The sequence below is a fragment of the Pseudopipra pipra genome, chromosome 10 (genome assembly GCF_036250125.1).
Source record: "Pseudopipra pipra isolate bDixPip1 chromosome 10, bDixPip1.hap1, whole genome shotgun sequence".
NCBI lineage: Eukaryota > Metazoa > Chordata > Aves > Passeriformes > Pipridae > Pseudopipra > Pseudopipra pipra.
In genome coordinates, this window is record NC_087558.1 from 23,241,706 (window position 1) to 23,254,276 (window position 12,571).

Here is a 12,571-nt window from a genome sequence, read left to right on the forward strand (position 1 = left end):
TGGGGAGGCCCTGGCACAGGTTGACCAGAGAAGCTGTGCCTGCCCCATCCCTGGAAGTGTCCAAGGCCAGGCTGGATGGGGCTTGGAGCAACCTGGGATAGTGGAAGGTGTCCCTGCCCATGGCAGGGGGTGGGACTGGATGAGCTTTAAGGTCCCTTCCAACCCAAACCATCCTGTGATTCTGTGATTCCCATTTCCTTCCCCCAGGGTCTGATATCAGGCAGCTTGATCTAGCTGAGGGATTCAACCTGTGATTTTCAACTAGTATTATCTGGTGTTTAAAAAAGTGAGTTTTCAGGAGATTGCCCTGCCACTGAACTCTGGCAATCTGGAATGTTGCCATTCCAAGGGTCAGACTGCAATACAGAATTACCTATGTAAGACAGAGAGAGCCCAGGAACAAATTCAACTCTGGGAATTAAGAATCCCACTCGGAGACAAGTGCTACAATGCTGGTCCCAGCACTGATGGGGTTAAACAGCCCAAATCTCTCTTTGATTTTTGCCTTTTCACGTCTCCCCCCAGCAGATGCAGAGCTGACCCCTCTGAGGTAGTGGATGAAGTCCTGGCACAGCCACCGAGGGCAAACAAGAGCCCAGTGTCCAAGCACTTGCCAACCAGTCGTGGGCGAAGTCACAAGACGAGCTCTCTGTAGAATTCCAGGAGAAAGATGCCCAAGGGATCCTGAGGCTACAGTTGGACAGCGGTGAAAGGCCAATTCTGCTGCTGGGAAGCCTCGGCCACACACTGAGCCCACAAAAGGAGTTTTCATTCACGTCCCTCACACACGCACTCCCCCAAATCACCTGCTTTTCCTGACGTACCCGCAGTCCCCAGGGAATAAAATCCTGCACGTGGGAGTTACTCTGGGCCCACGGTGCCACCTAGTGACAACTGGAGACAGCAGCCGAGCGCCTCCGCCGCTCCAGAGCCACTCAGCTTTTCCATTGGGTAATTTCCTTCTCCATTTCCTCGTATTTATCAACTGTCCTGGCGACCGAATTCAAGTCTTCTAAATATTTGCTTCTAGTCACTATCTTTTCACTGGCTCTCCTCTTCCAAGGGGCTCTTTCCGCTCCTGAAATAGGGTGACGTTTCTTTCAAACTTTCTAAACTTCAACTCTGATCAACTGTTCAGCCTGGAGAAAAGCAGGCTGGGGGGGGGCTTCTCCATCTCTACAACTCCCTGACAGGAGAGTGGAGCCAGGTGGGGGTCTGGCTCTGCTCCCAGGGAACAAGGATGAGAGGAAGCAGCCTCACGTTGCACCAGGGGAGGTTTAGGTTGGATATTGGGAAAGATTCTTCATGGAAGGGCTTGTCCTGCCTTGGCACAGCTGCCCAGGGCAGTGGTGGAGTCCCCATCCCTGGAGAGATTTAAAAGCCATGTGGATGTGGCACTTGGGGACGTGGGTTAGTGGTGGCCTTTGGCAGTGCTGGGGAATGCTTGGACTTGATGGTCTTAGAGGGGCTTTCCAACCTAAATGATTACATGATTCTAATTTGACCAAGAGCAGCCAATCCCTCCCAGTTATGAGAATGGGAGAGACTATTTCAGCCTTCTCCTGTCCCAGGTATACACAGAATGTCTCTTCACAAATTCATACATAACCCATCTGCACAACAAGCTTAAAATTCAGACAGTTCAATGACTCCATAATGTTTTTCATACCCTTAATAATCAATCCCTGAGTCAAGAAGTACAAACAGCTCTACAAGAGGCATCACTGGACACAGGCTCTGGGCCAGAAGGAGGGAACAGGAGCCCCAAACTCCACTGCTGACTGTTGTCCCATTACCCACAGCAGTTTTCAGATTTCTGAGATTTTTTCCTCCCCTCTATCTGCTTTGGCTACAGACAGCACATCCAAACTGTCTTCTGGGCTGTGGAAGGTGTTTCCAAGCATTAAGGCAAAGGAACTATAACTCATTATGGGACCCTCACACCCCCTAAGATACAAATAGCAGTAGAACAGGATCCATCCAGGAACCTGATGTAATATCCAGTTAGTTTTGCTGGATGGGGGTCAGTCATTCCACGTTTCCTCCCTCTGAGCAGGTCACAGGGAGAAGTGTCCATGCCTGCAGGTGGCAGCGAGGATGAGGCTGGCACAGAGCAGGGTGGTGAGCAGGGTCAGGGCACACACCAGGTAACTGTGTTCCCTGAGCCCCACGGGAACCTCCAGCATCAATTCCTCCCGTGCCTGCAAGGAAAAACAAGTGGATTGTACTCATTGAACAAACAGTTCCTTTTTGCCTGCAACTGAGAGGATGAGTAACCAGACCCTGATTTAACCAGCCCTTGGCCGAGGCTTCTTCTGGGATTTGAAATCAAAACCAAGATGGGACATCCCCTTTTTAATGCTCAGCAAACACAGTGCCAGCCACTGCTGCACTGCAAAGCTCAGTAAATGGACCTGCTGCCACTTGTATCCCTGTATCTCTGCTCCTACACCCCTGGGGATGTGTAGGGAACACCACATGGAGGAGAGCAGCTCTCACAGTGAAGTCAGATCAACGAGAAGACAGATTTCCCCAGAGTAAACAACTATTTGGTTTTTTGTGGATGCAGGAAGCTCCAAAGTGTTTTTGGACAAGAGCTGCAGATATCCCAGGCATCTCCAAGCATCTTAAATATAAGAAGGCACGTGTGTTACAACAACAACGGATTTTTTATTATATAAATCAAGTCTTATTTCTGAATTTCTATGCTACTGCGACCCTTCTGAGCATCAAAGGCAGTTGTTGAACACACTAAAGATCCAACTTCCCTTGGTTTTGAACACAGAATAAGAAATTTCACCTTTCCTAAATACTTACCCAATCAGATACCAACAAACAAACAGAAGTGGCCTTTTTTTTTTAGGATGCTATTCCTTAAATCTTTGCAGTTTTACCCCTCCTTTAGTTATATCATCAAGTAGTTTTTCACTCTGCTATTCCTCTGAAGCACCAACATTGTAAAGACTTCTTAATTTGACCAGAGCCAGTTATATCCTAGAATTCCAAGTAAACTAGTAAAGAAAAAAAAATAGGTGAGAAGAGCAGCCATCCCAAAGGGCCAGAAGAGCACAGAGTGACTGTAAGCACGGCAGAAGGGCAGGATGACCCCCACCAAAAGCCACTCAGAAAGGAAGAAAGGAGCCTCACACAGGGGGAACCACCCAACTAGTCTTCTACTGATTAATTCCTGTGCTATGGAAGTTGCTAATCACACCAAAAAAAGAAGCAGGAAATGTTAAAAAGAACCAGAAAGGAGAACTCACGGGTCTGGGTGTTGTGCTGTGCCACTGACAGGGACCGACGTTCTCGGCCAAGCAGGGAGCTCCCACTTCAGCAGGCTCCCAACACTCTGCTGCCAGCTGACCTAGGGAAGGCATCAGTGCATCAGCAGGAGCCAGGGGGGATGAAGCAATCTGGCCTGCAAGACTCTGCCAAATAGGGGATCTTTCCCCCACAACAGCTTGACAGAATCAACTCCCTGGAAGGCAAGTGGTGAAACAGCACTGACAGGAACATGCCAGCTCCCCTGCACGGCCAAAGTGATGCTGGGCAGTCCTTCCCATGAACTCTGCAACAATTCCCTTCCTGATACAGCAGGTAACCAAGAAAGAAGCTCACTTGTGTGGCATCTTGGCCCTTGTGTCCTTAACAGGGCAAAGAATTCCTGGTTAGCCTATAGATCCCTCAACTTTACCCATACTTAGAATTTTCCCCAAAGTAAATAATTTTTCCATTTCGCCTTCTTGGCCTTCTGTCAGCACATGCAAGACCTCCCTTCCAATACTTTACACATTTTCATAATAATAATAAATGTTTTCCTGTTCGTAAGGAGTAAATGTGGCAGAAAAACAGGAAGATTTCAGGCCCCTTTTTTAAAAGAAAAGGCAGTCTTGCCTGCCCCTACATTTACCCCAGAAAATCACTGCTCAAATGATGCACAAGTGAAGATAAAGCAGTTGAAAACCATTAGTGTGTTTGATTTGGCAGCTGGCAGGAATGATTTTGTGAAGGGACACAAGATTTGCAGCAAAACTATAAGATTTCATTGTTCATATAACTTGAAATATTCATTGTCAGTGGTATCAGGTTCTCATTTCATCCGAGTTTGAGACTCTGACCATTCTAAGCTTCAGGCACAGTTTCCTACATTCCCCCTTTACAAAGAGGGAATGCAGGAACAAAGTGTTAGAAACCATCAGAATACTTTGATTCCTCTAAATAGGTGACAGTGGATATTAAATACACCCTGCACAGCTTCAGCTGCCAAGGGAAACACTGGGAGCATGGTCAGAGCAGGGAGCCTTTGGCAAGCCAGGGCCTGCCAGGATCACAACAAACACATGGATCGTGACAACTGCCAACACTTCCAGCTGGAAGAACCCAGACAGCACAGGGGTACAATGGCAGCAGCATAACACCAAGAGGTGTGCTGACAATCCATCTGCCTTTGGCCAGGCAGCAGCACCCAGCGAGGTCTTTATCAGGGCCACACCTTCCCCTCGTGCTCACACAAGCACCAAGAGCTCCGTGTCCAGCAAAAAAATACAGAGCCAGACTCCAAGCTCTGGATTACCCACGGTTATTCCTCTCTCCCCAGAAAAACATTGTGGAGAATCTCACCGTGGCAGCAGCAGAGCAGCACTTCAGGGCTCTCCAGAACGACCGAGGCTTGCTGGCTGCCCTCGGCGGGCCGGTGGTACCGCGCGTGCACGGGCACAGCAGCGCGGAAACAGCGGGAACACCGCGGGTCTGCTTCCAGGTACAGCACCAGGACAAGAGCCGTGGCCAGGTACTCGGGAGCCTCCACATCAGTGACATCAGGAATTAGCACCGCCTGCGAGTGAGAGAGATACAGGTGTGGCTGTGATCGGAACTGACACCGGGGGGAAAACAATTCCCCTCGTTTTATTTTCTAGCACTGGGCTTGATTTCGTGGTCAGGATGATCAAGCTGGAAATTCTGGCCTTAAGTTGCTCCAAAATACCTTTCTAAGTCCCTCTCCAATGAGTGATTCCTACATGTGAAAAGCTTAGTGTCACTGTGCCTGCAGCCAAGCCTGGGAGGCATCAGCTCAACGAGGTGAGTAAGCAAGGCCGGACCTGCACCTCAGGCACCCCAAAGGCAGAAGGTGCCCACAGCCTTTGCATCCATGTTTTAACCAAATTAAGCACCTAAGGAAATTTAAGCCACAGCCTTTGTGCATCTCTATGTCCAAAATGTGAAGCAAAGACTGGAAAGTAACACAGAAAGCCAGGATGAAAACAAAGCTGGGAAGCTACTCCATCCAAACATGCAGCACACTGCTTACAGCTCCCCACCACCTTTGTGGAGGTTACCCTTCCCCCTTCTCAACCTGAGTGCTTTTCCCACAGCTGCTCACCTGGGGGCTAAGCAGAGGAGAAGCAGCTCCACCAGACAGTGTATGGGAATATCAGCAGCACATGACACAAAACTGATGCTGATCAAACCAGAGATACAGTGAGATGTCACGAAGATGATTCTGTGTGGCATCTCCTTCCAGGGATTAATCCCCTTGGTGCAACAAGCCAGATAATGAGCAGAGATTACAACTCCCTGAGTCCTTATCCAGGTCACTGCCAGATCTCCTGGCACTGGGGCCATTACCTTGGTTAAATTTTGCTGCTGCAGCATCGCCAGCTCATAGGAATCCACGTAGATTCCTGGTGGAAGACGAGTTCTAGCTGCCACTGCACATCCCCCTGCATCCTCCCCAAGCTCCACCTTCACCAGCAGGTCCCTTCAAGCAAAAACAGAAGCAAAACATTTATACCTGCCCTTCAAAAGTTGGCACAAAACCCCTGAGAGACATCTCCCAGATGCACGGAGAAGAGATGCAGCTCTCACACTGTGCAATTCATTCAGAACACAGTTCCCTCCAAGCCGTGGTCTCCTTCACCCCAACTCCACATCCATGGCCAAAATGAAGTTTCACTTCTTTGTTAACTTCTCAATTACCAACTGTCTCCACAGAGATCTTAGAAAGGGAACTCCAGTGAGGAGTGTTCTCCTCCACTAGAGCTTGTTAATCATTTGATCATGTTAATCCATTCCTGAAACATGCCCATGGTTCAAGAAGTTGATACAACTGTGCCTGAGAAGAGGAGAAGCTTCTTCTCATGTAAAATCAGCCCTGATGTTGTACTGATGGAGGGCTGGGAGAGCACTCACCTGTGAAACCCCTCTTTGAGGAGCTCCTGTGTGACTGTGGTGTCCCGACAGGCTGCCTGCACATCTGAGGTGACACAGAGACAACACATTACAGTGTGCACAGAACAGCATAGAGATTACAGCACACTGATCACAGCACTCAGAGAGATCACAGCACACACAGAGATCACAGCACAGTGATCACAACACACACAGTGATCACAACACACACAGTGATCACACGGGCTGGCAACTTTAACTAGTGAAGCCATATAATCCATGAATATCTCATCTGCAAAACCTCTACAGCAGAATTCGACTGTGATCAACAGCAGAAGAGGTTTCTTGGGCCACTGACTGAGATGTGCTTCCCAAATCATGGAATGGTTTGGGTTGGAAGGGACCTTAAAGACCATCTCGTTCCGCCCCCTGCCATGGGCAGGGACACCTTCCACTAACCCAAGTTGCTCCAAGCCCCGTCCAACCAGGCCTTGGACACTTCTAGGGATGGGGCAGCCACAGCTTCTCTGGGCAACCTGTGCCAGGGACTTCCCACCCTCAAAGGGAACAATTCCTTCGCAATATCCCATCTAACCCTGCCCTCTGGCAGTGGGAAGCCAATGCCCCTTGTCCTGTCTCTTCAGGCCCTTGCCCGCAGTCCCTCTCCAGCTCTCCTGGAGCGCCTTCAGGCACTGGAAGGGGCTCTAAGGCCTCCCCGGAGCCTCCTCCTGTCCGTGCTGAGCACGCCCAGCTCCCGCGGCCTGTCCCAGCGCGGAGGCCGTTCCCGTTGCCGCGGGCACTCACGGAGGGCGCAGAGCAGCGCTCCCAGCCCGGCGCCGACCCGCCGCCCGCCCGCCATGGCGCCCGCTCCGAGGGCTGCCCGCGGCGCCGCCTGACCGCGCCAGGCCTGCCCGCGCCTCGTTCCGCCGCGCCGTGTCCCGCAGGCGTTGATGTGGACAGCCCGGAGGGGGCCTTCGGAGCAGGGGGCCTTTCCCTCCAGTGCCGCCGTAGCCATGGCAACCGGGCGGGGGAGGAGGAGGAGGAGCAGCGCCTTCCTGGCCGGCCCTGCGGCCGCCCGAGGTGAGGGGAGGGAGTACAAGGGAGACGTGGGGCTCCTGGAGCGGGTCCAGCGGAGGGTACGGAGATGCTGAAGGGACTGGAGCATATCTTGGAGTAGGAAAGGCTGAGGGAGCTGGGGCTGTTCAGCCTCCAGAGGAGACACTGAGAGGGGCCCTCATCCATATCTGTCAGGGTCTGCAGGGAGGGGCAGGGGATGGACCCGGCTCTGCTCGAGGCTGCCCAGCAGTGGGTGCCCAGCCCAGAAACTGATGCCCAAAAAGTTCCACCTGGACATGAGGAAGAACTTCCCTGTGCAGTGACCGAGCCCTGAACAGAGACCAGAAAGGGTGTGGAGTCTCCTCACTGGAGATATTCCAGACCCCTCTGGACACAGTCCTGTGCTGTGTGCTCTGGGATGGCCCTGCTGGGCAGGGAGGTGGGACCAGGTGAGCCCCTGTGTTCCCTTCCCGGATCCATCTGGGATCTGCGAGGGGCGGGAGGGCCCGGCCCTGCCCCGCCGCCCCCCCGGGCCGCTCCTGCGGCGGAAAAACGGCTTTTTAACGGCAAAAACGGCTTTTTAACGGCAAAACCGGCTTTTTAACGGCAAAAACGGCGCCGCTGCTGCGCCGGCGTCGGCAGTGCCATAAAACACACCCGCGGAGCCAAAGAGCAGTTGCTCGTCTTCACAGAATCCCAAAATGGTTTGGGTTGGGTGGGACATTAAAGCTCATCTCGTTCCACTCCCTGCCGTGGGCAGGGACACCTTTCACTGTTCCAGGTTGCTCCAAGCCGTGTCCTGCCGGGCCTTGGACACTTCCAGGGTGGTTAATCTCCACTATTAAGGACTTTACTGCAAATTTGAACTCTTTCCTATGTGGCTTTTAACAAAGGAGGAAGACTTTTCAACTCTACTTCAAAGCAGTTTTTGAAGAGTAATGTAATTTTTCTCAATTTGGAGATGTACATTGATTTTTTTGGGGGTATAATTTCTTACTTTGGCTCTCTGCAGGGCAGTCCGAGCTCACCTTCACATTTGGCATATTTTCACTTATTTAAAACCAAAATAAAAGTAACACACTTACTCAATGCTGTAAACTGAGCTGGGAAACAAGATCTGCAGCAGACTTGGATCTTTAAATCTGCTCTAATTTAATTCCATAATTCATTAATTTTTACCCAGAAAGGGGGTGGAGCCAAGGGCAGAGCAGATGCTGAGAAGTTCCCAAGAGCATTTGGAGACAAATGTGATAAGGCAGAAAAGAGAAGTTGTTGCTGCCAGTCAGGCTGATGTTCCTCCTCTCCTGCTACAAGACCAAATGCTTCAGAGAAAAGTGAAAAGGATAATTAGGGATCAACTTCATAACCTCCTCTGTGTAGTAGCTGACTGAGGCACTGGTACCTGAGAGTTCAGCAGTCCTTACTTTAAAATGAGACATCTCCACTCTTTAAAATTAATTAATATTTTTGTTGTTAACTAATAAAGAGTTTTGTTATTTTTGGTTTTCATTTCTGACTGTTCTCTCTCCTTGTCCCGTCTGTCACAGGCTACAGATCTGGTGCTGTAGCAAGATCACTCTGAAGCTTCAGAAAGCAAACACTGACTGGGTGCCCCTGCTCTTAAAATCTTAAAAAAGGGGCAGCCACAGCATTAGATACATCAATGGATGCAAGGCTGTCACTCACCATATGAAATCAGGAGTGTGATATGCCCAGGCTTGTGACAAACAGAGACAAATAAGGGAATTCCTCCCTGTGAGGGTGGGGAGGCCCTGGCACAGGTTGCCCAGAGAAGCTGTGGCTGCCCCATCCCTGGAAGTGCCCAAGGCCAGGTTGGACAGGGCTTGGAGCAACCTGGGCTAGTGGAAGGTGTCCCTGTCCATGGCATGGGGTGGAACTGGATGGTCTTTAAGGTCCCTTCCAACCCAAACCATCCTGGGAATCTGGGATTTTGCTGAACATGTCACTCTACTCCTGACAACAAGACCAGCGCTGAGGGACACTCACACTTTGTTTCCTTTTTCCCTGTTTCCCAGTGAGGTTCACCATTGCTGAGGATTCTGATGAGGCCACTCCCAGCACCAGGACCGGGATGAGTTTCACTGCACAGAAGTGCGGGGTCTGCTTCCAGCCCCCCTCCATCGTCCTCATCTACAGAGACCACAGCCAGGATAAGACCCGCCGGCGCATCATGCCCGTCAGGAATTTCTCCAGGTTCTCAGGTGAGGTGCATTCGTTAACCTGTAGCATTCCCCAGGTCCCCTCCAGACACAGAGAGAGGAACTCACTGGTAACAGCATTGTTAGTAACCACTGAGTAGCCTCTTACCAGCATGCAGGGCGTGCAGACAGGGGTGTTTTGGGGTGACACTGCCTCCCCGAGGAGCCCAAGGCTCCATCTCAACCTGAGCAGTGCCTCTCTAAGTCTGGAGGATTTGGAGAGACACCCTTGGGAGGGGCTGGGAGAAGATCTGTCTCTGGGAAGAGCTTTGCTTGCAGCTGTAAGTGCTCGTGGTGGTTTTTGTCTCCAGACTGCAGCATGGCTGCCGAGCAGCTGAAGAACAACCCTCGGCACAAGCCCTACCTGGAAGGGGTCTCGCTGCGGCAGCTCCAGAAGCTCTACAGTTTGCTGAGAGGTCATCTGGAAGGAGAGAGCCTGGCTGAGAGCTTGGAAAAGTTTCAGCAGGAAGAGACCATTAACCCAGAGGAGGATATGAACAAACTAGATGACAAGGAACTAGCCAAGAGGAAGAGCATCATGGATGTGCTCTTTGAAAGGAACAGGAAGAAGAAGGGTGACCCTGATTTCATCTATGATGTTGAGGTGGAGTTCCCACAGGATGAGCAGCTGGAGTCCTGTGGCTGGGACCTGGAGTCAGATGAAGAAATCTGATTCCAGATTTCTGTCCCAGCAGAGAGGATGATGTCGGTGCCACACAGAACTGATGCACACTGGCTACAGAGAATCCTGGACCACAGCAGTCCCAGGGTTAAGGGAGCTTTGTTTAAGAAGCCAGACTTGATGAAATGGAAACCGGGCAGCTGAAATTGTTGGGTGGTTTTAGTCTTTTCCTACATAAAAGAATTTATTTCATCTTTCAATTTTTTTTTTACATTTCAGTCAGCTTTGGCTGAAAATGAAGTGTTAAATATTCATGTCCTGAAAGCACTGTTAAAGCTGCATTGCACAAGTAGAGTGTTTCTTATTGCCTGCTGGGAAGTTAAATATATATCATTCTTTCTGGATAAATCAACAGTGCACTGAGAATACTACTCTCACATTTCCTGAAAAATGCTTAAATCTCCAGTTTTAGCTTACACAAATATAAATCCTTATATTTAAGAAAAGGAATATCTAGAAAATGAATTAGTCTTGAAAGCACTTTTGAAAACACAGTGATTTCAAATTGCTGCAATGGGGTGGTTGGTTCCTTACACTCCTGGATGATGCTTTCTTATAAGTGCTCAATTCTGGGAGAATGTGCTTAAAGTATCCAAAAAAAATAGAGTGGTAGAAAGTCAAAGGCTGGGGTTTAGAGTAAAACAAAACCTTTACTCATCCCACTGAAGCTTTTATTCCCACTGTCTACCTCAGCTGGTCTGTACCAGCCAAATCCTTCTCTCCTGCAACAACTGGAGGACTAAGTTTAGGATTTTTTAGGAAATTGCACAACTCCAAAAGCTTCCCGAGTTTCAGCTTTCCAAACCCAGGCAGCTGTGAGGGCTGTGGGTGAGATGGGCCTTCATCCTGAGCTGTTGCCTGAGGTGACTCAGAGGAGTTGTAAATGGCCTCCCAGACTAGTTCCTGCCTTCCTTCTTGCAACCACAAACTAAATAAAACATGTTAAATTTATCAGCAAGATGTCTTGTGGCAGCCCAGGCGCTGGGGCTGGAGGAGCTCTCCTCCCACACACCGAAACGATGGAGTCACTGCTGGGAAAATCTGGAACGGGTCTCAGTGGAACCACAGTGCTGTGCCACCCCTGCAGAGCAGGAGGGAGCTCACCCTTGGCCACGGGGGTCTTCAGTTAGAAACGGAAGCTGGTGCCTCACTTGCCAAAATTAAAGAAATCTAAAGCCTGACTCGGCTCTCCCAGGACCGGAAGGGGTGTGTGGGGCTCTGGCACAGGCCTTGCCTCAAAGACTGCAACAGAACAGCAGAGAAAGATCTCCCACTTGGGCGGGAGGGGGCCATGGGGACTCCTCCTGCACACCCATCCTGCACCCAGCGTTGTCCTGGCTGGGCTGGGAGGATGTGGTTGCACCCCCTCCCTGGGCATGGCCTTTCTCACAGTGGGGGCTCCATGAGGCCTAACCAGTGCCCAGTTGAGGGGTAATCACCTCCCTGGACTGGGAGGTTCCTGCTGGCCTGTCCCTCCAGCCCACACCAGTCCTTCGGGATGGAGCCCTGCTGGTCCTCCCAGTTTGTGCTCATCTGTGAACTTGGCACAAAGGTGCTCCACAGCCTTCTTTAGGTCATGGACAAAGATGAAATGGGGCAGATCCCAAACCAGACCCTGGTTTTTTCTCACCAGCCTCCTACTAACCACTACCTTGCATGCTTCATCTTCCAGCTGATCCTTACTTGCTTGGCTGCCCATCCATCCAGACTGTGACATCCACACTTGGATGAAGAATGTTGTGGGACTGTCCAAAGCCTTGCTGAAGCTGAGGGAAATGGCACCCACCACTTTCCCCTTGCCTACAGATCCACCCATTTCATCCTGAGAGGAAAGCAGGTCAGGCAGGCACAAGTTACCCTCATCAATCCACGCTCACTGCTCCCAGCCACCCTCTTCTAGAGGTGTGTTCCAAATAAAGGATACTCTGTGGTTTTCCCAACATGAAGGTGACTGCCCAGTTGCCCCCTGGGATGTCCTTTTGGCCATTACTGAAGTTGGGTGGGACACTTGGGTTATCCAGTCATGGAAGGGCCTTCCCTATCGCCATGACCTTGCAGAGATGGTGAGAGCAGCTTTGTAAAGACGTCCACCACTCTGAAAGTGGAGTCTCCTCCTGTTGCCCTGACATCCCATGCACATCCCAGCTCCAGGTGAGCCTCAGCTCTCCAGGCATGTGATGGGGGAGTGTGGATTATCCTGCCCATCAGCTCAACAGAACCAAGAACCCCCACTCTTTATTCGTGCCCTGGGCAGTGCCAGGTGCCCGGGTTCCTCCCTGCATGTGTTCCCACAGCTGCACCCCACATCCCCCTTCCAAAAGGAGATGCAGCGTTGGCTGGGGTGGGGGGGAAGCGAGCCCATCCACAATCCAAGGTTGGCCCTGGCACCCACAGCAGGGGAAAACACCCCCAGGGACTGGGGCACCTGCTCACCCTGCCAGCAGGG

General features: G+C 50.9%; 2 protein-coding genes and 1 long non-coding RNA gene across 5 annotated transcripts in view; 2 read left to right on the forward strand and 1 right to left on the reverse strand.

Moving 5' to 3' along the window:
- The window catches only part of LOC135419882 (uncharacterized), a 163,534-nt gene that overhangs the window by 72,638 nt on the left and 78,325 nt on the right, over nt 1-12,571 (forward strand). The gene's annotated exons all lie outside the window — the stretch shown is intronic.
- Nucleotides 1,627-7,071, reverse strand: PIGX (phosphatidylinositol glycan anchor biosynthesis class X). Of its 3 annotated transcripts, none has more exons than XM_064666794.1 (6): nt 6,973-7,057; nt 6,190-6,253; nt 5,626-5,758; nt 4,621-4,834; nt 3,264-3,364; nt 1,627-2,201 (listed from the first exon to the last, which is right to left on the reverse strand). In XM_064666794.1, the coding sequence occupies exons 1-6, from the start codon at nt 7,025-7,027 to the stop codon at nt 2,058-2,060; spliced, it is 711 nt and encodes a 236-aa protein (XP_064522864.1). In that variant the 5' UTR covers nt 7,028-7,057; the 3' UTR covers nt 1,627-2,057. The 3 variants fall into 3 exon arrangements, with proteins under 3 accessions (XP_064522864.1, XP_064522865.1, XP_064522866.1); XM_064666796.1 differs by lacking the exon at nt 1,627-2,201 and adding an exon at nt 2,651-3,011 and having other exon boundaries at nt 6,973-7,071; XM_064666795.1 differs by lacking the exon at nt 3,264-3,364 and having other exon boundaries at nt 6,973-7,070.
- On the forward strand, nt 7,114-10,325 carry CEP19 (centrosomal protein 19). Its single transcript, XM_064666800.1, has 3 exons — nt 7,114-7,248; nt 9,261-9,446; nt 9,755-10,325. The coding sequence occupies exons 1-3, from the start codon at nt 7,119-7,121 to the stop codon at nt 10,114-10,116; spliced, it is 678 nt and encodes a 225-aa protein (XP_064522870.1). The 5' UTR covers nt 7,114-7,118; the 3' UTR covers nt 10,117-10,325.

Bases quoted from the DNA above. Each gene is read 5' to 3' on its own strand.
- PIGX (XM_064666794.1), bottom strand. From the start codon at position 7,027: ATGGCGGGCGGGCGGCGGGTCGGCGCCGGGCTGGGAGCGCTGCTCTGC. The intron at 5,759-6,189 runs GTGAGTGCTCTC...TTTTGCTTGAAG, and splicing joins CTCAAAGAGGGGTTTCACAG to GGACCTGCTGGTGAAGGTGG. The intron at 4,835-5,625 runs GTAATGGCCCCA...TCTCACTCGCAG, and splicing joins AGCAGCAAAATTTAACCAAG to GCGGTGCTAATTCCTGATGT.
- CEP19 (XM_064666800.1), top strand. From the start codon at position 7,119: ATGTGGACAGCCCGGAGGGGGCCTTCGGAGCAGGGGGCCTTTCCCTCC. The intron at 7,249-9,260 runs GTGAGGGGAGGG...CCTGTTTCCCAG, and splicing joins CGGCCCTGCGGCCGCCCGAG to TGAGGTTCACCATTGCTGAG. The intron at 9,447-9,754 runs GTGAGGTGCATT...TTTTGTCTCCAG, and splicing joins GAATTTCTCCAGGTTCTCAG to ACTGCAGCATGGCTGCCGAG.